This window comes from Chionomys nivalis, chromosome 8, assembly GCF_950005125.1.
Source record: "Chionomys nivalis chromosome 8, mChiNiv1.1, whole genome shotgun sequence".
Classification (NCBI taxonomy): Eukaryota; Metazoa; Chordata; class Mammalia; order Rodentia; family Cricetidae; genus Chionomys; species Chionomys nivalis.
In genome coordinates this window covers 27,172,875-27,195,593 of record NC_080093.1, presented here as the reverse complement: position 1 = coordinate 27,195,593, position 22,719 = coordinate 27,172,875, and the positions used below count along the sequence as shown (strand labels likewise).

The following is a 22,719-nucleotide window of genomic DNA, read 5'->3' as shown; positions in this document are numbered from 1 at the left end:
AGCTTAGCAGAATAGAGCAAGGCAGGAATTTCAAGCAGATAAAGGAGGAAAGAAGGCGAAGTCAGAAAGAAATCATGTAGCCACTACGGGAGACAGTTGCAGGACACCAGAGAGAACCTTACTGGTAGGCCGCAACCACTTGGCTTATACCACAGACGGGTTAGTTTAAGATGTAAGAGCTAGCTAGAAATATGCTTAAGCTATTGACCAAACAGTATTGTGACTAATATAGTTTCTGTGTGATTGTTTTGGGTCTGGGCAGCCAGGAAACAAATGAGCAGTCTCCACCAGCATCCCAAGATCATCTCTCCCAAGGTAATGTGTTGTCCTTTCCTTTCTGTCAGCCAAGATTTCCCTGACCGAGTCTTCCTCCCTCTATTCCCAGCATGCTTCAGCCACAATATTTAGAGTTGCCCCTAAAAGGCTCAAGAGAGCTCCCTCTGGCCACATATACAAGCTGTTCAACAACTGTCCCTGGCTGAGCTTTGTTTCCCTTAAGACACGACAGAAGGCTCAGGCTATAGGAGAGACACATTTCATTATTTACTGAACTATCATGACCCCAAATGAAACTGAGTTTGGGGTCTCAGGACGCCTGCTTGAGTTCAAAGTTGACGAGGAGCTCAATTTACAAATCTGTGATTGGAATGGGTAATTAACAAGAAAATAAAATGCTCAGTGTATTACAGTCTCTGAATACAGACACTGTCTCCCACAGAGTGAGTATTAAATCAATATTTGACGAAGACACAGTGAGCAGCGATGCACAGCTGCCTGTGTGCCTGGGAGAACAGTTTTAACTGCAATCTGGACATTTTCTCACAAGGAAGACATTATTGGGCTTAACAACTTTCCCAAGAAAAGAAGCAATGAAAGCTTTTTCTCACTCAAAAGGAAATTTAAGGTAACCCGAAGACCCTGTTCTGTTGCAATGTGGCTGTGGTCTTTCTTGGGTGGGTTCAAAATGGTCTGGCACTATATTTAACACACACGGCTGTGGATTTCTGAGAGTTTCTATCAAATGGTCATCAAAGACGCATTTGCTCTGCACGAAGAAATAGAAGCATCAGCCTCGCTCTGTGTTGCTTGAAAAACAGGAAGCAAAAGAGCCAAATATTCTAGCCCCGGCTTTGTTTATTTTTAACTCAGGATCACATGTAAGCCTCCGAGTCAGATCTCCGGGATCAAACGAGCAAGTCTGAGGTCACACACCAACTTTCCCAGGCCTTCGGGTCTTTAGCCTCCGCTGCCCTTCTTAATATGGGGATAAGAGCAAAGCGACTGGGTGCCATCCAAACATCCCGCCTCATCACGGACAGGCAGAGTCAACAGAGATTCAAAGTCTGGAATTTTTTTTTTCTCGAGATAATTTTTCCCTACAAAAGCCCTATTATGTACAGCTGGATCTGATTACTATCATTACTACTTTAAGGGATGATTATCCTTCCCACCAGGCTACTACAGACAGCTAGTTCATAAAAATAAAGATAGCATCAGCTTCCACTGGCTGACATGATGAGAAAGTGATAGAGTCCTCTGCGGCATGCGCAAAATGAAAGAGAAGCAAGCTGCACACAGCAGTGGCTCCTGGAAGGAGGAACATTGTGTTCCATCAGCAGGGATCAATAGGCCTAAAACCCTGGCCACTCCTATCAGACAATGATGCAGAAAACTCCGGAGCAAAGCTCAAAGCACCCAGGAAGAAAGGAGGCTGCAGTACCTAGCATGCAGCCTTAAAGAATCTCAGCAACACAGATTTTCCACGGGTGCAGCCAAAAGAAATGAAGGTTCTTCATGGTTCTACGGTGCTTAGGGATATCTAAAGTGCCCTTTCTATTTTTGATCCATACACGCATGCTACAAGTCTCTGCTTGTTGTATGCACAGGTGAGAGCCATTAACTAAGATGATTTAAACAAATATTGCTCAACCATTGAGTAGCCTCTCTCTGTTTTTGTCAATGACTCAAGTCATCCAAAAGGAAAATTTGGAGGGAACAAAAGGTTTAGCATTTATAATTGAATCCACTTGTTAGAGAGGTTATATTCAACACTTGAAGATAAATAATTATACCTGTTTTCTTCTTGGGTTCACATTAATTTTGGTTTAGGATTTTTTCTAAAGCCAAGAAGTCCCTCTGTGGCTTAATCTTCTTAGGATAAAAATCCAAACTCTTTAACAAGATCTCCAGAGCCAGTGGTGGGCACTAAGAAGCAGCCCACATCCACAAAGCTAAATCCAGTTCTAGAGCGTTCCATAGGTAACATGTTGGATTCCGAGGCATGTGTTTTCAGTAACTCATTTTGCAAGTAAAAGAAAAACTTAAAGAAAATTAATTGAACCCAGGCCCTTTCGACCTGTGAACCATGTTCTTGGCTATTCTTAGCTTCACTGACTTCCTATGAGTTGGACTCTGCAGAGTTTTAGAAACTTGACGTATGCCAGTCTCTCCAATCAAGTCCCCAAAGAACTGCCTTCCTTCAGTTTCTCCAACAAACCAATATCTCTTCTCTGCATGTCCTTAGCACACATTCTATAAGACTCTTCTTGATGTCACAACAATTTATTTCTCACCTGCATCCAGGTCTAGTAGCAAACTGTTTACTCCCAACTATATCACATGTCAAACAGGCTTTTCCACCCCTTTATCTTCGTCTATCACCTTTCAATTTGTTTTCATCCTAGAATCCAACACAGTTCTACAGTTGTACTTTGAGTGTGTCTCCTCAGTGATTTTTTTTTTATCACTACACTAGAGGTTCCTTACGCCTAGGACCACCACACCTTCAATAGCTGGAGTCATCATTGGCACAAAGTGGACACAAAGTACTTGCTGGATGGGTGAATTGGCTCTTAAATGTGCCGTAAGTATGCGCTTTCATTCTGAATGTTAGTGTCAACTTCTCAGTCACTGTGTACAGACATGGGTGGTGCAAGGCCTATGGAAAACCTCCTCTCTCTCTCTCTCTCTCTCTCTCTCTCTCTCTCCAACTGGAAATCCTTTTACAACCATCTGTCTTCACACTGCCTCCAGAAACCATGCAGAAGGCATTAAACACCTTTGCTCAAATATAGAAATACTATGGCTGTCTGTGTTCCCCTGACTAATCACAAGGAAATAATCTTGTATCTTGCACTTTTCTTGAAATGGCCACAAACAGTTTATGAAATCAATGAACAGACATTTAAATACTTTCATGTATTGGTGGAATCAGAGAGCAACAACCTTTAGTAACCGTGCCTCCTAATCGATTCACAGTTGGCTTACAGGTTTATGCTTAAATGCATTTTAAATGCTTCTGTGAGGTCATTTCTAATTATGAAGTTTTCTTCAAGTCACATAGGGAAATTTTTGTTTAGTAATTTACCATTTAAAATATTTGCATTCAGCTCAGCGATCACAGTTGTGGGTGGATTTGTCTGGGACCCCAGGAATAATTGGTAGTATTTGGAGACATTTTGGTTACTGACATTTCATGAGTAGACTTTAAGATGCTGACAACACACACACATACACACAGACAAACATTCCACAATGCCCAAACACACACACACACACAGAGAGAGAGAGAGAGAGAGAGAGAGAGAGAGAGAGAGAGAGAGAGAGAGAGAGAGAATTATCTCACCTAAAATATCCAGTTACCATGTTAAAAGTTTACCCAATGACTTTCAATGGGGGCTACACTGCCCCCTTGTGGGAATTTAAAAAATCGAGGTTGTCTTCCAGATATCTTTCTCCTAAAATCCACAGAATTCTGCACACTAATGAATTATTTCACAATCCATACAATTTCAAATACCCTAGGGACATTCAGACAGGAAGAAAACATGCATAACCATCAAAACCTAGACCTTAAATCGGTTTTACATGTAACTGATGTGTTTATTTTTGCATGAACTTAAACTGTCTTAAATTTACTGGGACTGCAACTACCATGTGAATTGAGAGACAAGAGGACTTGGCTTCGTTAGAAACTTTTCATATAATTGGTAACTACTTTAGAAAATGGAGCCACTTGGCAGGGATAGCACCAGTGGCCAATACCAGAGTGGTCAAGACTTCAGGTGAGTTTCAAAAACACTGTTTCTCTGTTACATAAAATGATGTCAACAAAAGAAACAGGCATTTTCTGTCTTCAGTTCAGCTTACTGCCTGCTTCTTTTCTGGTGATAATCACCAACCTGTATACTATATATACTGTAATATATATATATATATATATATATATATATATATATATATATAATGTCATTTTATTGTGTATCACTTCCCATTGCTTTCTTTTTGTATTATACTTAGAGTACTATGTACATATTGTACATATATAAATGCATATATATATATATATATATATATATAAAGTTTAAACAACTATATGTGCAGGTAAGTTACCCATGTGAAATTATGTATTATGAAGGGAAACTGTTGCATGATTTGGCTCTAAACCACTGCCCTTGCTAATCATGACCTTTTGGCATCTCAATTCTTTTTCCCCAACATTATATCCAACCCTCACAGCATCTGGCCTTCTGCAAATGTAAGAGAGATGCCCTTTATATCAGTACACAAATAAGTAGCATTAAGCCAATATGAAACAGAGCCAAAGACAAGCTGAGGAGTAGAATTACCTTCTTCACTTCCTTGCTAGACTTCCACATCTGCGTTTCAAGCTACCTGAAAACAACGTGGCATAAAAGAAAGCCCCTGAAAGTTCACACAACATGAGCAGTAACCTTTCCTGATTGGAGCCCCCCTTTGCTGACCCTCCCTCTCACTCACATAGACATTTGGGAATTTCTAATAAAGGTTTGATAAAAATAAAACAGCTATTTGTATTACTCCAAAGATCTTCACGGCAGTGAGAAGACAATATTTTTAAAAAAATCTGATAGAAGACATCTGGGAGTAAACAAGGACAAAACAAAGACAAGGGTAGCAAGAATTTGGGCTCTGACAGATTCTTTTTAGCAAAGAGTTTCAACAAGATCATACAGGACAGTGCGTTCTAAATACTTTCTGTCCATCGTGGGAAGCAAAGCTATTCTTGGAAATCCAGGCCTTTGGGCACATCTTGATTAATATTACTATTTAGTGATGTGTTGGAGAGATGGTTCAGGGGTTAAAGTATTTGCTTCACAAGCTCAAGGCACTGAGTTCAAACCCTCAGCAGCCACATGACATGCACTGGAGGGCATGAAGGTAACCAGCACTGGGGAGGCAGAGACAGGTAGATACCAAGGGCTCATAAGCCAGATGTGTTAACTGAAATAATGTGTTCTAGGCACAATGAGAGATCATATCCCAAAAAATAAAGTGGAGAACAAAAGAGGAAAACACCAGAGTTGACCTTTGTTCTTCACACACTCATGAGCAATTGCAACACAGCACATACATGCACATACAGAAAGAATTAACTGGCTGGGCTGTGGAGGCACACGCCATTAATCCCCGCTATCGGGAGGAAGAGACAGACGGATCTCTGTGAGTTCGAAGTTAGCCTGGTCTGCAAGAGCTAGTTCCAAGACAGGCTCCAAAGCTACAGAGAAACCCTGTCATTCCAGCTTCTCCAGAGGCTGTGAGAGGAAAGATCACAGGTCCAAGGCCACCCTGGGGAACTTAGTGAGATCTTGTCTCAAAACAAAAAGTGGTGTAGCTCAGTAGCAGAGCACTTGACCATGGATTGGATCCTCAGTACTATTAAGATAATTGATTAATTAATTAAATACACTTCCCTCAAATAAATACATACTATCACAATTTTAATTACATTTTTAGATGGCATCTGGACTTTGTTATATAACTTATTTTATATACAAGTAAACCACCAATTATATCATTTAACTAGTTTATATTGCTAAACTTCTCTTATATAGTTAAGTGATTTATGGTCTTGGGGTATGGTGTAATAGAAATGGCTTAGCTAACAAAACTCTGTGGTTACATAATAAAGTGTGTGTATATCGTAGCTTGGGGTAAAAGTGGGATAACTGCCCCACTTCTGTGTTTAAATACATAAAACAACAACTGAAAAACCATTTACACCTAAGTATAACCTGGTCTTAGAAAACGTGTAACTTTAATTGACCTACTTAGCGCTTTTCTCAATTAGTATTTATGTTAACAATGCTTAAGTTTATTTACTTTTTTCATGAGATCCTGGAAACCATAAAGAAATAATTCATAAAAAGCATAGGGAACTAAAGCACTGAAATGCTGTTTCTCTTCCCCTAAGACAGAAAAGATCGGTGTACATTAATGAAAACTACTAGTCACTTCTCACTCTCAACCAAAGTTTGGCTTCATCTGACCAATGGCCTATCGGTTTACACCATATTCTTGGAAAATCCAGAAGCTGAAGGCAGTGGGGAAGGCAGGTGGAAACACCCTGGAGGCGAGAAAATCCCTGCAAACCTTCCGCCATCAGTGTGGACATGCGTCGTTAGCCATCCTCCCCCATCTCTTTTCCGTGGGACCCGACAGACTCAAGAATTTAGTCAGCGCTTTGCACTGGGGGTGAGATGGGAGACAAGTACATACTCTACAGTGTAGTGAGTTAAATACCGGAGGTTCACACCCACCCGGTACTTGTAAACTGGAACGTATTTGGAAACAGGGTTCTCACGGATGTAATAAACACAGCAGTATGGTTGTACTTTCACGATAAGTGAGAAACGTAGACACGACCACTGCAAAGGACAATTGTACAAAAGTGAATGCTGGCAGTTGAATGGCATCCGCACAAGTCACGGGGGCAGAGACATTTAGTGACCTTTAAGAGAGAGAAAAGAGCCTCACTATCAGTCTTCAGGGAAGACTGCCAACGCCTTGAATTTGAACTACTTGTCCCCAGAACTATGAAAAGTACAAAAAGATTCTTTGATTTTGAGCTAATTTATGCTCATTACGTTCACTGGCCCTAGGAAACAGCACCTATAGACACACACCTTGTCCGGACATTCCTAGAGATGTGTCTCACTCAGGAGGCCAGAAACACATTTTGCGGGATCTGAATTTCCCCTTGGAAATGGGGCCTGGGTCTTTTGATGCAATCAGTAGTTTCACACGCACTACAGTTTTGGAAAGGTCAGAAGGTCTTCACGCTGCCTTTTGTCTTCCCAGTTCTCCCCGCACACCTGCTGTTGAGTATCAGCGGCAGAGCCTGAGAGCCCGGCGTTCCTGCTCCAGTGAGTGTTAGCCTGTCCCATCATGGATTTGAACTCTGTCTTCTCCTGCGCACAGAGCTCCTGGAATGGTGGTGAATAAAGAAAACACAGCAGAGTGCCGGGGGACTGTGGACGAGACCAAGTTAACTGAGACAAATGCCCTTCTCTGAGCGCATTCTTAATCCTCCATTCATTGTTCTTATATTCCTATATTTTCTCTTATATTCCCATATTATACCAACTAAAAATTCCTTCAGAATCACTTCCCCGACATGGGATCAAGCCTGTATCCTTGTCTAGCACATGAGCCTGGAAATTACAAAAGTAGTGGCTGTCTTTTACTTCATGCTTGCTTTGGGTTCTTAGCACAGTGCCAGTATGGAGCAGGGGTTCTTATCCCTCTTTACAGAGGTGAAGCTAACTTAAAGACATTGAACACTATAAACTAATGCAAGCTAGCAGAAGCTTGAAATCCAGGCCTTTGTCATTCCATAGCTCCATCTCTTAGCCTCCGTATTCATGTGTGTATATTGCCTACAAGGGAAAAGAACAGTAAAATGCATCCTCTAGGCGCTACTAGGGAATGAGTATATCTTATGATGCAATCCTTATTAATGTAGCATTAACACACTGATTTCCATTATTGTGTGTAACTGCACTCTGTTTATACTGAAAACTTAGCTCGCATGGCAAGAAGGAGAAGGAGGGGGTGAAGGAGAAAGAGGAGGAGGAGGAGGGAGAAGAAGAAAGGAGAAGAAAGGGGAAGCAAACCAAAGAAATTAACTGGTTACGATTTTGCAAGCTACAAAAGATCGGCCATACAGATGCTGAATCATTCAGGCAAACTAAACTTGAAAATCATAATTATTTGGCTCAGAGAGCCCATAGCCACAGAGCAGGTCCTAACACAGCTAAGTCTGTTAGCTCATCTATGAACCTCTAGAATTCTTTCCTAGAATGACAAGTTTGTAAGAAGCTATGTTGAGAAGGAGGGAGTGTGAAATTTGTGCAGAGAAACAGACTCTTCTATGGATGGGAATGAAAACCAAGTAAGTCCTAAATATGGCCCGTGCCAGAGAGCCATCTGTGACTCCCAAAATGACTTCTAAAACAGGGTCAGAAGTATTCCAGCGAGCAGAAACAGCTCCAAGTGTGGGCTGAGAAATATGGGAAGAATACGCATGGCTCCATTCCTGGCACAGAGTTAAAAGCACCTTATATATTTGGCCAGTGAGGTCAGAAAGAGCCACCAATAACAGTTAGAGCTGCATTTACTGAATGACTACACTGTACCAGGCACTCAGCTAAATCCTCCACATGCAACAGCTCATCTGAGCCTGTCAACAACCGGGGGAGGCTTCTTAACAACTGAAGAGGCGGAGGCTTTCGAGGTGTTTTTGTATGACAACATCAGACTAAGAACACAGAACATCTTTTGATCTCCAAAACGCTTCATATGTCTTTCTACAAAGTAACTGACCAGACAGCCCTGGGAGAAATAAAATCTAGAATAATATCTGTTCACATGGAAAAACTCAAATATAATTTAAAACACAAACAAACAAAAACTAGTCTCTAACAGCAAGCGGGCACTGGGAACTCTCACGGGCACAGCTTAATGTGAGCTAGAGATACGGATTCCATGTGGCTCTTGGGTATGGAGACAGGAATCTGCTGTGCTATGGCGATGTCCATAAGGCTATCCATTCTATCTTCAAGCCTGCGATGCAACCGGCAAGGCAAGGCACGCCCGAACATAGATAATGAGAGGAAGAAGGACAATGCTGGAACACAAGGAGTCAAGCATGAAAGGCCACGTGTGTCACCACAGTCGTGTCCCAGATGTGCAGGACACCCACTGGGAGCAGTGCTTCCAACGCTTCCGTGTCTGTCCTGAATCTGACCCAAGCGGTCCACTCAGAGTCCCTGCCTTACCATTGGCCCTCATCAGCCAGGCAGGGCAATACTCTTCTTAAGCCTGGAGTCTTCGAGAAGTGGAGGGGGATTGGGGTAGAGGGGGTGGGGTGGGAGAGTGAGGACAGTACATGTCATGTCATTTGTGTCAGTAAGCCAGATCATCTGCAGATGTTCTACATTTGATTAGAACATGCTTACCACGCCTTGCCTTGTCGTTTCTACTTGTCCTGTTTCATTTTACACACGCCTCCTTGTCCTTGTTTCAGTCACGGCTTATATTTAAGATACATTCTAAGTGTCTAAGTGGGGTAGTATATGGTACCTAAGGGACCTGGGATGTGATCTCAGTTCCCGTCACTAACAAGCCTTTGTAACGGTTAGCAAATCAGAATTTTTCGGAACCTCTGGATTTTTGATTTGTCTTTTTGGAACTTTCTTGTTTTGTTTAAAAAAAAAGGGAGAGAGAGAGAGAGAGAGAGAGAGAGAGAGAGAGAGAGAGAGAGATTGAACAGGATATTTCCTAAAATCCTTTTCAAGTTGGAGCTTCTAGAAGCAGCTTGTTGGAAAACTCTCAGTCCCTGGAAAGGTTTTTATTCTGCAACTGTTAGAGATTTGACTGGGAGCTTTATTCCCGTCATCTTCCACAGTCACAAACAGCCCTGGACCGGTATTTGCTTACAAACCCTATAGGAAATAAGCTTGTGTACATATTTTTGCAAAGATGTCAAAATTAACTTCAAGGAGATAAAGCATTTTGTCGAAATTCTCACAATCCATTCAGGTCTGTGAACATCAAGACTAGTATATTGATCACCATCTACTCCTGGGTTAGGCTGAGTTAAAATTTCTTCTCTGTCTACCCTTCCAGAATTTCTTTCTCTTACTTTAGTGTTATTATTGGGCACAGGAGATGACTCAGCAGGTAATGGCACTATGGCATTTGTCTCCAAGACTACCAACCTGAATTCTGACACTGGAACCCACATGATAGGAGAAGAGAACTAACTTCTGAAAACTGTCCTCTGACACCCACATGTGCACCATGGGACATGTGTGCTGACACATGACACAATAAATACATAATAAATAAATAAATGTAATAAAAATTGAAGCTTAATGCTGATTATCTTTAATATTATTGGACTGAGATGCAAATAAATCCTTGCAAACACACCTTTCAGCAAATCTAGTTCCATATCTCAACAATGACAGAGAGAAAGGATGGAGGAGGGGGGAGGGAGGACAGGCTGTAATGGAAATGCTAGCCTATAAAAAGTAAGCTGTGCTCAGTGACTCCAATACCATATATGTCCAAATCTTCCCACCAGTCTTCAAAAAAAAAAATGCAGCTGAGAGACTTGGAATTTGTTATTTTCCCAAGTGGGAGAGCCTGTTCCTCAGAGCCTTTCAAATTTCACCATTTTATTCTGATACAAAGAAAAGTGAATCACTGTGATGTCTACAGAATGCCTTTGTTAGAAGAGCAATTGCAGCCTTACTTTCAACGTCATGTCTTAGGGACTTTGGGTTTTTCCTTAATTTATAAAAACACACAGAAAGGCATCCATGCAATGTGGATATGTAATTCTGAAAAGGAAAGGGACATGGAAAATGTGGCTTTCAGAGGAGTATGTTCTTGTAACTATAACTCACGTCGAAATTACATCAGACCTTCCCCATGTTTCCATGACGATCGTAGAAATGATGTCTCTTTGGAAAACTGTCTTAATGGGTAAAGGTTAAGTTTGCTGACCCTACCATCATGCCTTTTGCTTTTGAGTAGACAGAGATATGGATCATTTCTCTCATACACCAAGCATACATATTCTCACATGAATTTCAAGAGTTGAGCTGAAAATTGACAGTGTTTGACTTGCCACTCTCACTCTTTGGCATTCATCCCATCTATAAATAAACTTCCTTTCCAAAGCTGTCTACAAGAATATTAGTTCCATCATTACTACTGCTCACAACGACAACACCAAAAATAAATAAAATAAGCAGAAACTACCAACTGAGTTAAGGTATGGGAATAGAGGAGGGGTAATATATGGATATGAGAAAGACTTGGTGATTTGGCAAAATGCCTAGGTACTGTAATTAATCACAAAAGGAATAGTATACAAAGGAACAAGCAAACAAATTCTCTTTCCATGTAAAGGTTTGCACAAACACATTTAAGTTCAACACTGGCTCTCTACTGTAGGACAAGTAGAAAAGACTATGGAGATTAGTTGTGTGTGTGTCTTATGTCTGACAAGTAGCATGCATCATTTGTACAACTGAAGCAAGTGAGGAAACAGACAAATTCAAAGATTATAACCAATAAATTTGAGGTGTAGCCTTTGCCCTTAGTTATTGAGAAGGCATGATGAGATTCTTAGAATGATATGATACAACACTACACACACACACACACACACACAAGATGTCATTTGCCCTTTAACTCCTTTAATATCTGAATGGCCTCAGTGCTGCGGGCCTGCCCTATCTTAAGTACACTGCCTTCCTAGTATCCAGAAGACAGACTGTAAGGCTAGATAACCAGATGCTTTCAAGGCAGGATACTTCAAACCCCGCTGTTAAACTTCAGGAATTTGCTTTGCAGTGATAACAAAGGAAAAGATTGGGGGAAGGGGAAGGGTTGTAAATGCCCACTTGCTGTTTGCAGCTTGCTTCACTGTGTATGGCAACAGGCAGGGTAATTTCTGCTTCACCCTGCTCACACCAGGAAGAAAGCCCTCCACTGGATCTACACTTCATTCTCTCTGCAACCACATACTTGCTAAAAGTTTCTGTCTGTAACCTAGGAACAATATAAATTACTGACCTGAGAAACACTTTGATATATAAACAGTTGCAAATAAATGTATCACATAATTCTAAAACACTTTCTACAAGGACAGTTTGCTATCAATTAGGGGCATCAAAATGTGCACCACTTTAAAGGTTTTTTGTTTGTTTTATTCTTCCTCTTGCTGGTTTAAGAACTAGCCAACACAGTAGTGAGGAAGGTGGCCAGTTTAAAAGACTAAATAAAAGCATTAATTCTAAACCGAATTGTTTTTACCAAAAGCACAACCCCCTTTGGCTATTGAATCTCACCAAGACAGGCACCCTGCCCCTCCCCTGAAGGCACCTTTCTCTGAGCCTAAAGTCACAAAAGAGACCAGCCAGCAGCAAGACTACATACGTCATGGTCCCTGGGGGGTTCACATGACAAGAGGTCAGTCACAGAGTGAGTGAAATAGCCTTTTACAGGAAGACTGAAGAGGTCTTTTCCAAGGGAATATTGATTCACAATCTTACAGACTGCTAGACATGATCCACAATGCATCCTTCAGTGGCAGGCGGGTAAAACAACCCCCAGTTCTTTTATGCCCCAAACTGAGAAGAATTTTATACTTAGAACACCTCACAAAAACAATTTTCTAAATATTTAAATATCCGCATATATAAAAATCACATTAACTGGAGACCTTAAACTATATTGTTTGCTATATTGTTATTTAAGTATATTAGAAATGAACTGCCTATTACATGATCTAATTTTTTTATAATAATTTTCTTTTTGCTTTTCCCATGGGAGGTGTGTGTTTGTGTGTGTGTGTGTGTGTGTGTGTGTGTGTGTGTTGGGGGAAGGGAGTTCTATTTATCTCCTCAAATATCCATACATTTTAGACCAGTCTTAACTGCCCATGAAATATTTAGATTGCCTCAGAGGCGTATAAACATGTCCCTCAGGTGACATTAATGTTCAAAGAACTCTTCACGCAAGCTGTCTTTTCTTCAAGACAACCCCTGGAGAACAATTCATTTGGTGTTTGAAACACAGGCCCTCAAATCCTCACTGAGAGGAAAAACAGAGGTCAATATGAGATCCGTCACCCATTTTCCAAACTTGAATCCTGTTATTAAGAAAGGTATGTCTTTGAGGATACATTTTAACCATCACCCAAAGGTCTTGATACATTGCTAGTGGGTTCCAACTATTAAATATACTTCTTCTGCCATCTTGTGGCGATGGCTGAAATTGCACTCTCATTAACTATCCTTTCTCCTTCCCAAGCCTTTCCTTATCTTTGTTTCTGTTTCACTGTCTTTAAGCCTGAAGGCCTCCCTTTCATATATGGGTGAGCAGATGACCTGAAGCATTCTTTAAAATGAAGAATACCTTTTTTACATTTCTTCCTGAATCTAACACATTTCCTCGTTTTACTTTAAATATCCGTGCCCTGTCCAGAAAAAAAGCAAAACAAACGAACAAACAAAAAAAAACCCACCAAATATATATATCCATGCTTACCCACCCTCCAAAACAAGAGCAAGCAGGAGTAGATCCAGCACTGTGGACCCAAACCAGAACACTAGATCCCTGAAACCCAGGCTGGCGGGCTGGGGGTGAGGGGTGGGAACAGGTGTCAGCCTCCATAATTATTTCTGGGATTTGCTGTTTGCAAACTTATGATCTGTTGTGGAATAAAAGTTATAAATCTGAAGGGAACTCAGATGTTTTTCTTGGGTCGTGTTAATGTAACTCTTAACTAAACTGACTTCAAGAGTGTATTTCATAAAAGCTAACGATTCTAATTCCACATCCCCAATTCAATTCCTCCGATGCTCTTGAGAGACAACTATGTAAAATACCTAAAGACAGGTACAGAGAGAACCCATAATCCTTTAAAACATGCTTTGAGTAAGCAAAATAACAAATATGAAAACAATGTTTTATTTCTTGTGGGGGGAAAAAAGACTTTAAAATAACAGCTCCTAAACCTCTGTGTGGCCGTATCCATGTTATACACAGCCTGCCCTTCTCTACTTTAGAAAGTCCGCGAAGCCTTAAACCTCATCTTATTCTAAGCAATGTAGCTACGCAACGTGGATCCTGTGTATTAGTCAAACGCTTTCTCTCAGCATTTATTAAATCCTGACTACTAACATAAAATAAGTTCACTTGTACACACTTAGACACATTCCTAGGCTACTGATAACATGAACATCGTATTTTGCAGACACAGCTTTGACCTGTAAGTGCTAAGTTGAGCCTAGGGAATGTAGCGCCTTGGTTTATAAAGAAACAGCTTAGCGAGAGTCACAGAGTCAAGAAGCTGAGTTTTCGGAACCCTAGATCTCATGAGGGGCTCTTAGGCTTTTTTTTTTTTCTGCAGTGACTCACAAGACAGATGATATCCCCATGTGCAACACACTCCTGTGGAAAGACAAGACCATCTGCGGATTACATGTCATTTCCTGCCATACATTTGTAAGCCTCCCATCTAGGAAGCCAACTGGAACCGGAGTGGATGGCTTTCCCTGGGGAAATGCTTTGGCATGCACTCAGCCTTGGTTTTTAAGAAACAAATAATTCATGAATTTTGATTTTTTTAAAAAAGGGTCCTTTATTCATTTTAACCTTATAATCAATGAAATACAAACCATTTTGTTGTGACGCCACAGTTGAAATCTGCTGGATTGAGAGGGGATGTAGGGTGAGTATTTGAGAGTCATCTTCCTCTCTACATGGACTGACCATTGACTAGGAGGTGCTTTTACCCTGGCAGACACAAGCTCCTTTCACTTGTTTTTAATATATTCAAGATATACCTTTTCTCTGAGAAGTAGTTCACGGGAGGGAGAAGCGTGGTAAATTGTGGGTTTTATTTAGTTGGAATTTTTCCTGTAAACAGACCTGGTTTCTACTCAAGGTTTTACAGCCTAAGATATAAAAGAATTTTCTATTTTCAGGATTTCTGGCACACGCAAACAAGTCCTTTGGTGACTGTGTAATACATGAAGTGAGTTTCATCTACGCTCTGTGGGCAATGAGAGACATCAGGAAAAACACTAACATTTACCCAAAGGCTTTCGAGCTGCTTGTTAGACAGCCATAGCACCATATCATTGAATAAACAGACCCAGGAATATTTGTGAAAGGCAAACACACAAATATTTTTAGGAACCCTGAAGGGTTTTAGGATGGTATTTTTGTAGCATTTTGAGGTCTGAGTGCTCAAAGGAAGACAAATTCAGGAATTTAAAATATATTTTGAAGTTCTGGCTAAATTAGACGAAACACACAAGAGAGTCTTAATTTGCAGCAAGTGTAACGGAGAATTTAGCAGCTGTAGTTGCATCATTTCTACCACAACGTAAAGAGCCAAGCTAATTTCTACTGAAGTAAGTTACAGTAGATACCTTAGACTGTGCTGGTTTGCTTGTGTTTCCAATAAACACTGCCATAAAATCAGCACAGCTATGTTGCCACCTTGACACCAGTATGTCATACTCCATAAAAAAAAGAAAATCAACTCAAATACCAGGAGAACAAATTAACTGCTAATGATGAATTCCCAAGAATAAACCAAATAAATACGCACCAAGGAGAGAATGCACATTCAGCCAGTGCTTTGGACAGGACAAATTTCATGTATTATTTTGAAACTTTCTAGTCAATATATATTTTGTATCGTGTGCTTTTCTAAGGCAGTATACGTTTCTATTCTATTCATCCACAAAATGATATTAAAATGCTTACAAGCACAGAATGTACCAAAGTTTTTGCTCTGTGCACAATCTCTAGAGCTTTCTGTGGAGATTAACCATTCCACAAAAAGAATATGTTGTTCCAGAATGAAAATATTAAAACAGGAAAGGAGTTCTACCATTGATCTCTCTTAAATCTACGTAAAAGACATAAATATGTTTTAAAGACACACAGCTATTTTAAGGCATTGTAAATCTTCAATATAAATATTAGTTTTTTAATTTATGAAACTCAAATTACACGTACACACACGAGCACACTCATACACACACAGACCTATCTGAGGACATAGACAAGTTTTAAAACACACCCATCTTTTGAACAAGTACTCATTGCTGCATGTCTCTGTCCTGAGACTTTTGCAAGCAGACAGATCTGACAGGGCTCAAAGATACCAAGCTAGAAGCCAGAAACACAGATCCAAAAGAGAAACCCACAACTCAGGAAGAGTCAAAAACAAAAAAAGGGGGGTGAGAAAATAGAGCACTGGATAAAAAAAGAGTGACAAGCATCAACTCTTGCATCTGGGTGACAGTATAGAAACATGTGCCCAATAACACAGAGAAGCATTTGAGAATCTTCAAGATACCATGAACTGCTTTATAACAACAGTTGTAAAAAAGAAGCCATCTTTTCTACAAGTACTTATTTGAGATAACCTAGACAAGCTTTATAATGACAATCACTATATTAAATGTGAATCACATATGGGATCAAACAGTAATTTGGTATATGTCTGCATACAAATGTACTTTGTACATCTGTGTGTGTGTGTGTGTGTATCTCTGTGTACACATGTGTGTTTTTAATTTTCTTTCCTTTTTTCCTCTTTCCTCATCAGTGGACCAACAGCACAACACATCAACAAAGCCAGAGTCAAGGTCAATATCCCTTTCTGACAATTCCCAAGCTTCTGAACTTTCACTTTTGGGAAACAGGATATGGTATCCCTGGTTTATCTCAGAGCTCACAGTAAGTTCCAAAACCTACAAGAAACCTTGATAACGTCTGGCTCTGAACCCCGATAAGAAAATTCTCAATGGGAAACAAAAATAATTATTCATACCCTATACATTCATGAAATCACCTGGAAATCTTATCAAAAGAAAAGATTTGGAGCATTCTCAGCATCTCTGTGCAGCAATCTCAAGAGCCCACTGGGAAACAGGACCTCGGTCAGGAAGGAGGAAGAAGAAAGGACTGTCTTGTTTTGTCAGGTCTGGGTGAAATTGCTTTGTGGAGGTCAGATTTTTAATGGATACATTGTTGAATCTAAGTATTTGACCTCTGTTTATATCAGTGATTCAAATGAACAGGAACTCCTGACACAGGCCACTCATCTAGTAAACATTCTTGGTTCCAGAACCAGGATTGAGCTCTAAGAAATGTCCCTTAAAGAAATCTAAATTAATGGCATGCCGAAGATATCAATTTGGCATCTCAGATACAGACGCACAACCAAGAAACCTACAATTCCCTTCTATTTCTGAGGTGTTTTCAAAAGCATGCCCGCAAGGCTTTGCTCAGTTTTCTCCTCGCTACACTAGGGAACCACCCCTCTCATGCACAGCGTGGGCTGAAAGTCCATATAACGTCCTAATGCTAAACCTGCCCCTTTCAAAGACATGGTAAGATAGAAGCTTGTCCTGCCAAAACGTCTTATCCCACGCCATTAGCTTGCCTCCTCTTCAATTCCTGTTCAAGATACTGTTAATCTGAGTCAACTAAATCAATGTTCTCTCCCCAAGGTTGTGGTGAGACTATTACAACGTTCATCAGAAAGCTATTGATCTTTCTCTTTGATGATAGAGGGAAGTTAAGATGGGAAAGAGTAAGCACATGCCACTCCCCTTTCCCGCCAAGTAAAGGCAGAGAGAATCTGAAGGAGGCAAAGGAAATTCTAACTCCTTCCACAATACTAATGTTTATCATCCCAGCCTAGAGCAGGACACTGAGCTACAGAAGCCCGAAGAGGAAGCTGATAGACTGCTCAGTAACAATCCTACAAGAGCAGGGTTGCCTGAGGACTTCGCAGGCCCATCCACGGTACCACGGTACATGGTACATAAGATGGCTCCAAGAGTTCACTGGTCCCTTTCTAATGAGGTAGTTTAGCTCATGGTAGGTCCTTTCTACCCACTGAGAGGTACTCACTGAGAGGGAACTAGCCCTGGTCTGGGGCTCCAGAGTACACCTATTATGTTGACTCAGAACTAGATGGTTCGGGTTTGAAGCTGGTTGTGGTGGTAATGAGCTGGGAGTCTATAAGCAAGTCACTAGATTCGAAGCCTCAAACTCCTTCCCTGACAAATGTGGGTGCCCTTTAGATGTGCTACAGTAAAACAGTGACCTGCTGCAGGGGGCACTGTTTCTAGCACAATGTTGAGATGGGAAAGATAAGCTGTCTTTATTGTTCCTTTTGTCATTGTTTCAAAACTCTGTGTGTTTTTAATGTGAACAATGGGTGAGTAGCTATTGTTAGCCCGAACACACTTTATTGAAGTTGTTTATATCAAAATGAGGCCTTGCCTCTTGACTTAGTCTGAAGGCCAAATTGCATCAGCATTGTGTCAGAGATACAAACGGCAAGGGTTTTCTGGGACATCCGGTCCAAGGTATCTATGTCCCACGGAAGTTTGAGTCCCAGCTGATCAACTGGCATCATAGGAAGCAAGGGATTCAAGACAAAAATAGTTCCAGCCACTTTGGAATACTGTCTGCTCTTATTCTGGGAACGAGTTAATATTGATTCTAGCCCATGCTCCAGCTAATTTAAAACTTGTGCGTAGTCCCCTGTGTATACACCAGTTAATGAGGCAGCCAAAATAAGGAACTTATGTGTGTATGAAAACTTCGGGAAAATAATTGAGAGAAGTCGGAAATTCTGGATGTGAAGCATACGCAGAGAGGGAATCCAGTTCAGAGGAATCTATGGGAAATACTTGGAGTTCTTTGGCAAAACGAAAGTATTTAAGATATCATCGCCATCATCCGAAAGAGCCCGCAGTTTTCAGTGATAATCACTTGATTCCTACAGAGCATTTCTTAAGGGGTCTGTAAGTGAGAACTGCGATAAGTCAGAGGCTCTCTTTTTAAACGGGATCATCGCACTGTACACTTGATACTTCTGCTCGAGAGCTTAGAGCGTCCTCTTCGCTGGCATAATTTTCATCTAAGCATTCCTTCGATACTTAATGGGGAACAAGCATTATATCCTCTGTGGACACGTGGAAATGTGGATAATTGGACCGAGTTGATTACAGCAATAGATAATTTCTCCCATTTCCTTGATCTGCAGTAAAAGCTGAAGATATGTTTTGCTACCTACTGTGTAAATTACTTTTAGATTACAGACTCCAAAGCAGAAATTTATAGGAAAATCTTCCTTTAGTTTTCCATCCTAAAAAATGCTAATTCAAACTAAATTTATTTTCTCTTCAGTATAAAACTGGAGTGTCCTAATAAGATTTGAAATGAGCCTTCAGTACTAATAGGTATCATTCAAATTATAGCTGAACATTAGCTTTGCAATAAAGTCTTTTGCTTCAGTCACTAGAGATGAACTATCTGCTTCCTAAACCCAGATACCTAAGACACCGGAAGTATTCTTTTATTCTGAGAGTATCTTGATTAATATTAACCCTCATCGTTTAGAAACGCCTTTCTAAGTGTTTTTCCTCTTAGCTAAACCAAAGTGTCTTGCAGTTGAGAACTTAATACTGTCCCTTTAAGTGAGTGCCTAATTTCAATGGATATTATGCCCATATATTATACCTGTCAAAATTCTTTAAATGCTAATGAGTCACCTTACTGAAAATAAACTGCATGCTCCCTTTTGGAAACTTGGAAGTACGCACACGTGGGAAAACATTTACCTTAATTCTGCGCAAATCAGGACAGAGAGAAGAAAGTACTTCAGACACTTGTTCAAGACACAAATAAAGGTGCCCTTAATCCCTATCATGCAAGAGCTGCTCTTGAGATGAAAGTTCCTACTTCAATAAGAAAACGCTGGGGTGGGAGTGGGGGAGGGGTCAAAAAAGGAGATGTTTCATACGAGGCATAAGCCATTTCCTCTTCATACATACAAAAACTTCACATTCTTTGAGAATGCTTGTCAAGGGGGGGGGGAGGCGGGGCGGGGAGAGTCTCTGTAAACTGGCGCCTGGAGGGCAGGCTCTGGGAAAGCGGATTTTCTCCCTCCCGTCCTCTCCAGACGCTGGTGAGAATTTCCTTTCTGCTGTGAGGCAGTACTCTTACTCTAAGGGCACAGCCCAGGCACGAAATCTGAAATTTCAAAAATGCGATAAAGCTTAAACCGGCAGCCCTAGGAGGCAAGCAGCTGCCTGGTGACCGCTGATGAAGTGGCTTCTTAAGGAGGTGGGCAGATTGATTCCAGCTGCTGAGCGCCGGGCAGGGCAGCGGCCGCGGAATGCACAGCCAGGCGGAGGCAGGGCTGCAGTGGCTCCCCAACCTAGGGCCAGGCCAAAGACTAACTGCAGTTTCAGCCTAAGTGGGAGGGGAGTGGCCTCGTTCCGGGCAATAGGAGCTTCCAAGGCAGGCTGGGCCAAAAGGTACCAGTGTTGCTTCAAAACTGGAGGTGACTCAGGCTATCTGGAAGCCCTCTGAGATTGGTGTTCAAGAGAGCCCGCATTTTTCTAAGTGGTATCCTTCTGGGGATTCCTGTTTTCTTATCCCCACTCACTCCCAGCTCTGGTTCTTCTGACAACTTCGAACCCCCGTGTTGTCCGTTTTGCCTGCCCACACTGTGATCAATACACTCGGGGGTCGGTACAGTACACTGGAGGTGCAGGAACATGGGGGTCTTGGAAATGGCTCAGAGGAGACCTAGGGTAAGATTTGTTCTTTAGAACAGCTAACCTCAAAATAAGAGGGCTAAGTGTGTGTGTTGAGGCGGCGGGGAGGGGGAAGTAGTAGTCCCCCCGGGGGCACCAAAATCAGACAGCAAGTGATCTAAGAGGAGGGAAAGGGTAGGAGGTAGGCGGGCATGAAGGCACGCCTAATGGAATATTCAATATCCCGAGAAATGCACTTTCGGCCCTGCACTTCCCGAGACTAAAAGCCAGTAATGGGCTTTGGAGTCTGCACTTCCTCTCCCTAATGTCCACAGGGCTTTAAGGCTGCAACCGATCGATCAGGCTTCTCCGCGAAGGCGGCGTGTGGAGTGCAAAATCTTCCTACTGTGGCCAGAATCCACCCAGCCTCCTCTGAACACCCCGGAGAAGCTACACAACTTTGAAAAGGAAGAATCTGGCTCTTAAAATGCCAGGGAGGAAGAGAGTGAGAAGCGAGGTGACGCCTAGAGAAAACACTCATCTTCGTTCCCTACCCCAACTTTTTCAGGAAGGGGTTGAAGTTGAAGCAAACAGACCCGCTGTTGTCCTTGCACTAGGCTGAGAATTTGTCCCTAACCTGCTTCACATGCAAGGTGACCCAACCTCCACGAAGCCCAGGGCAATTAAGAGTGGCGCTTTTGAAAGAAATAGAAGCGGAGCAAATGAGCACCCAGAGGTGGGGTTTCATGGCCTTCTCTTGATGACGTCACAACTCCCCTGACAGTAACCCTGTGAATAACCCTTCCCTCCCAATCCTTTGCTGGAGGATGGATCTATTGGGTGGGGACCAGCCCCCGGTCCGCCCCAAGCCGGCCAGAGCCCTCTTGGCAAAGCTCACTGTATCCAGACACACTCTGTCCCTAAACTGAACTCGACCCCAACCAGCCTCAGGTCACTCCGCGGCCTGGGTCCAGGGGTCGCCTCGGGGAGGTTCTCCAGGCCTGGGGACGGTCAGGGTTCAGTCCCAGTGTGGGCGCCCCGAGAGGCAGCAGCCCGAGCCGTCGAGCGCAGGGTAGCAAACTTTCCGCGGTCCTTCTCCCCACCCCCACGCCACAGGGGCGCGTCTCCGCGAAGAGCTTGCCTTTTCCCAGCCCGCCGGAGACAACCACAGCACGTGATGCGCAGAAACAAAAATAAACACTTCCCCTTCCCGGACCGCCACGGCGAGCAGGGGGCGCCCTGCGCTATCCTGGAGCCGCAGCCCCCGGCCCCGAGCACAGTCCCCACGGATGCCAGGAGAGAGTGGCCCTTACCCCACGATGCCCTGAGCCTACCTCTCGGATTTGGTGAACTTCCGGAACGCCTGGCGCAGGTCGTGGAAGGACCTATAAGTCTGAGGCTCGGCAGAGATGCCCTGTGCCCGGGTGGTCCGCGGGCCGATGTGGGTGGAGGGCACCGGCAGCACCGACTGGCATTTGTGGAGCTTCCTCTTCAGCTCCTGGATTTCTTCCTCCTTCTCTGACAGCCGCTTTTCCAGCTCCTTGATCCTCTCCTCCTTGAGCATGAGAATCTTCGCAAAGTCTTCCTCCAGTTCGCTCATTTTTTATGGTTAAGCCAGATTCCCCCCCGCTCTTGAAACTTTTCCTCCCGCGGCGCGCCGGCGGCTGGGACAGCAGAGGAGCGCAGTGAGCCGGGGACTGGGGCGCTCAGCCCGGAGCACTGAGTGCGGCCCCGCTCCTGCGATTGCTTCTGCTGAATGGACTAGAAGCTCCAAGGGGAGGATGAGGCGTCTAAAAGGAAGGAGAGGAGAGGCAGAGTGCTAATCCCTAGCGTCTCTGGGGAATAGGTGATTATCTTTCATTGAGAAACCAATTAGAACCGCCCTTCCTCCCCTGAGACCCCCCTCCCTTGTCCCCCTTTCCCAGTCGCTTGGTGAGAATACGCGAGCGCGCCACCCCACCAAGAGCCTGGTTGGACCAGAGAGTCTGCGCTCACTCCATCACACAGAAACTCTTCTATGCTATATGGTACCAAAAGAAGGGAGTGGGATGGGGTGCTTTATGACACTTGATCCTTGAAATAGCAACAATTACCATGTGATCTCTCGAGGATGACGCAGTGCTTGTAACTGGATCCAGAGAGAGAGAGAGAGAGAGAGAGAGAGAGAGAGAGAGAGAGAGAGAGAGAGAGAGAGAGAGAGAGAGAAAATGTGTGTATGTGTGTGAGAGACATTTCATAAATATTAAATTGCCTTTAGACCACCTAAAGAAACCCATCTTTGTTTTCGCCATTTCTT

At 42.5% G+C, this 22,719-nt stretch overlaps 1 protein-coding gene across 1 annotated transcript in view; it reads right to left on the bottom strand.

The window, feature by feature from the left end:
• The window catches only part of Prkg1 (protein kinase cGMP-dependent 1), a 1,098,375-nt gene extending 1,076,115 nt beyond the window's left edge, over positions 1-22,260 (bottom strand). The window contains exon 1 of the mRNA XM_057777191.1: positions 21,758-22,260. Within this exon, the coding sequence (XP_057633174.1) occupies positions 21,758-22,023 (266 nt within the window). The 5' untranslated portion in view covers positions 22,024-22,260. The remainder of the gene's footprint in view (positions 1-21,757) is intronic.
• Between the last annotated feature and the right edge of the window lie 459 nt (positions 22,261-22,719).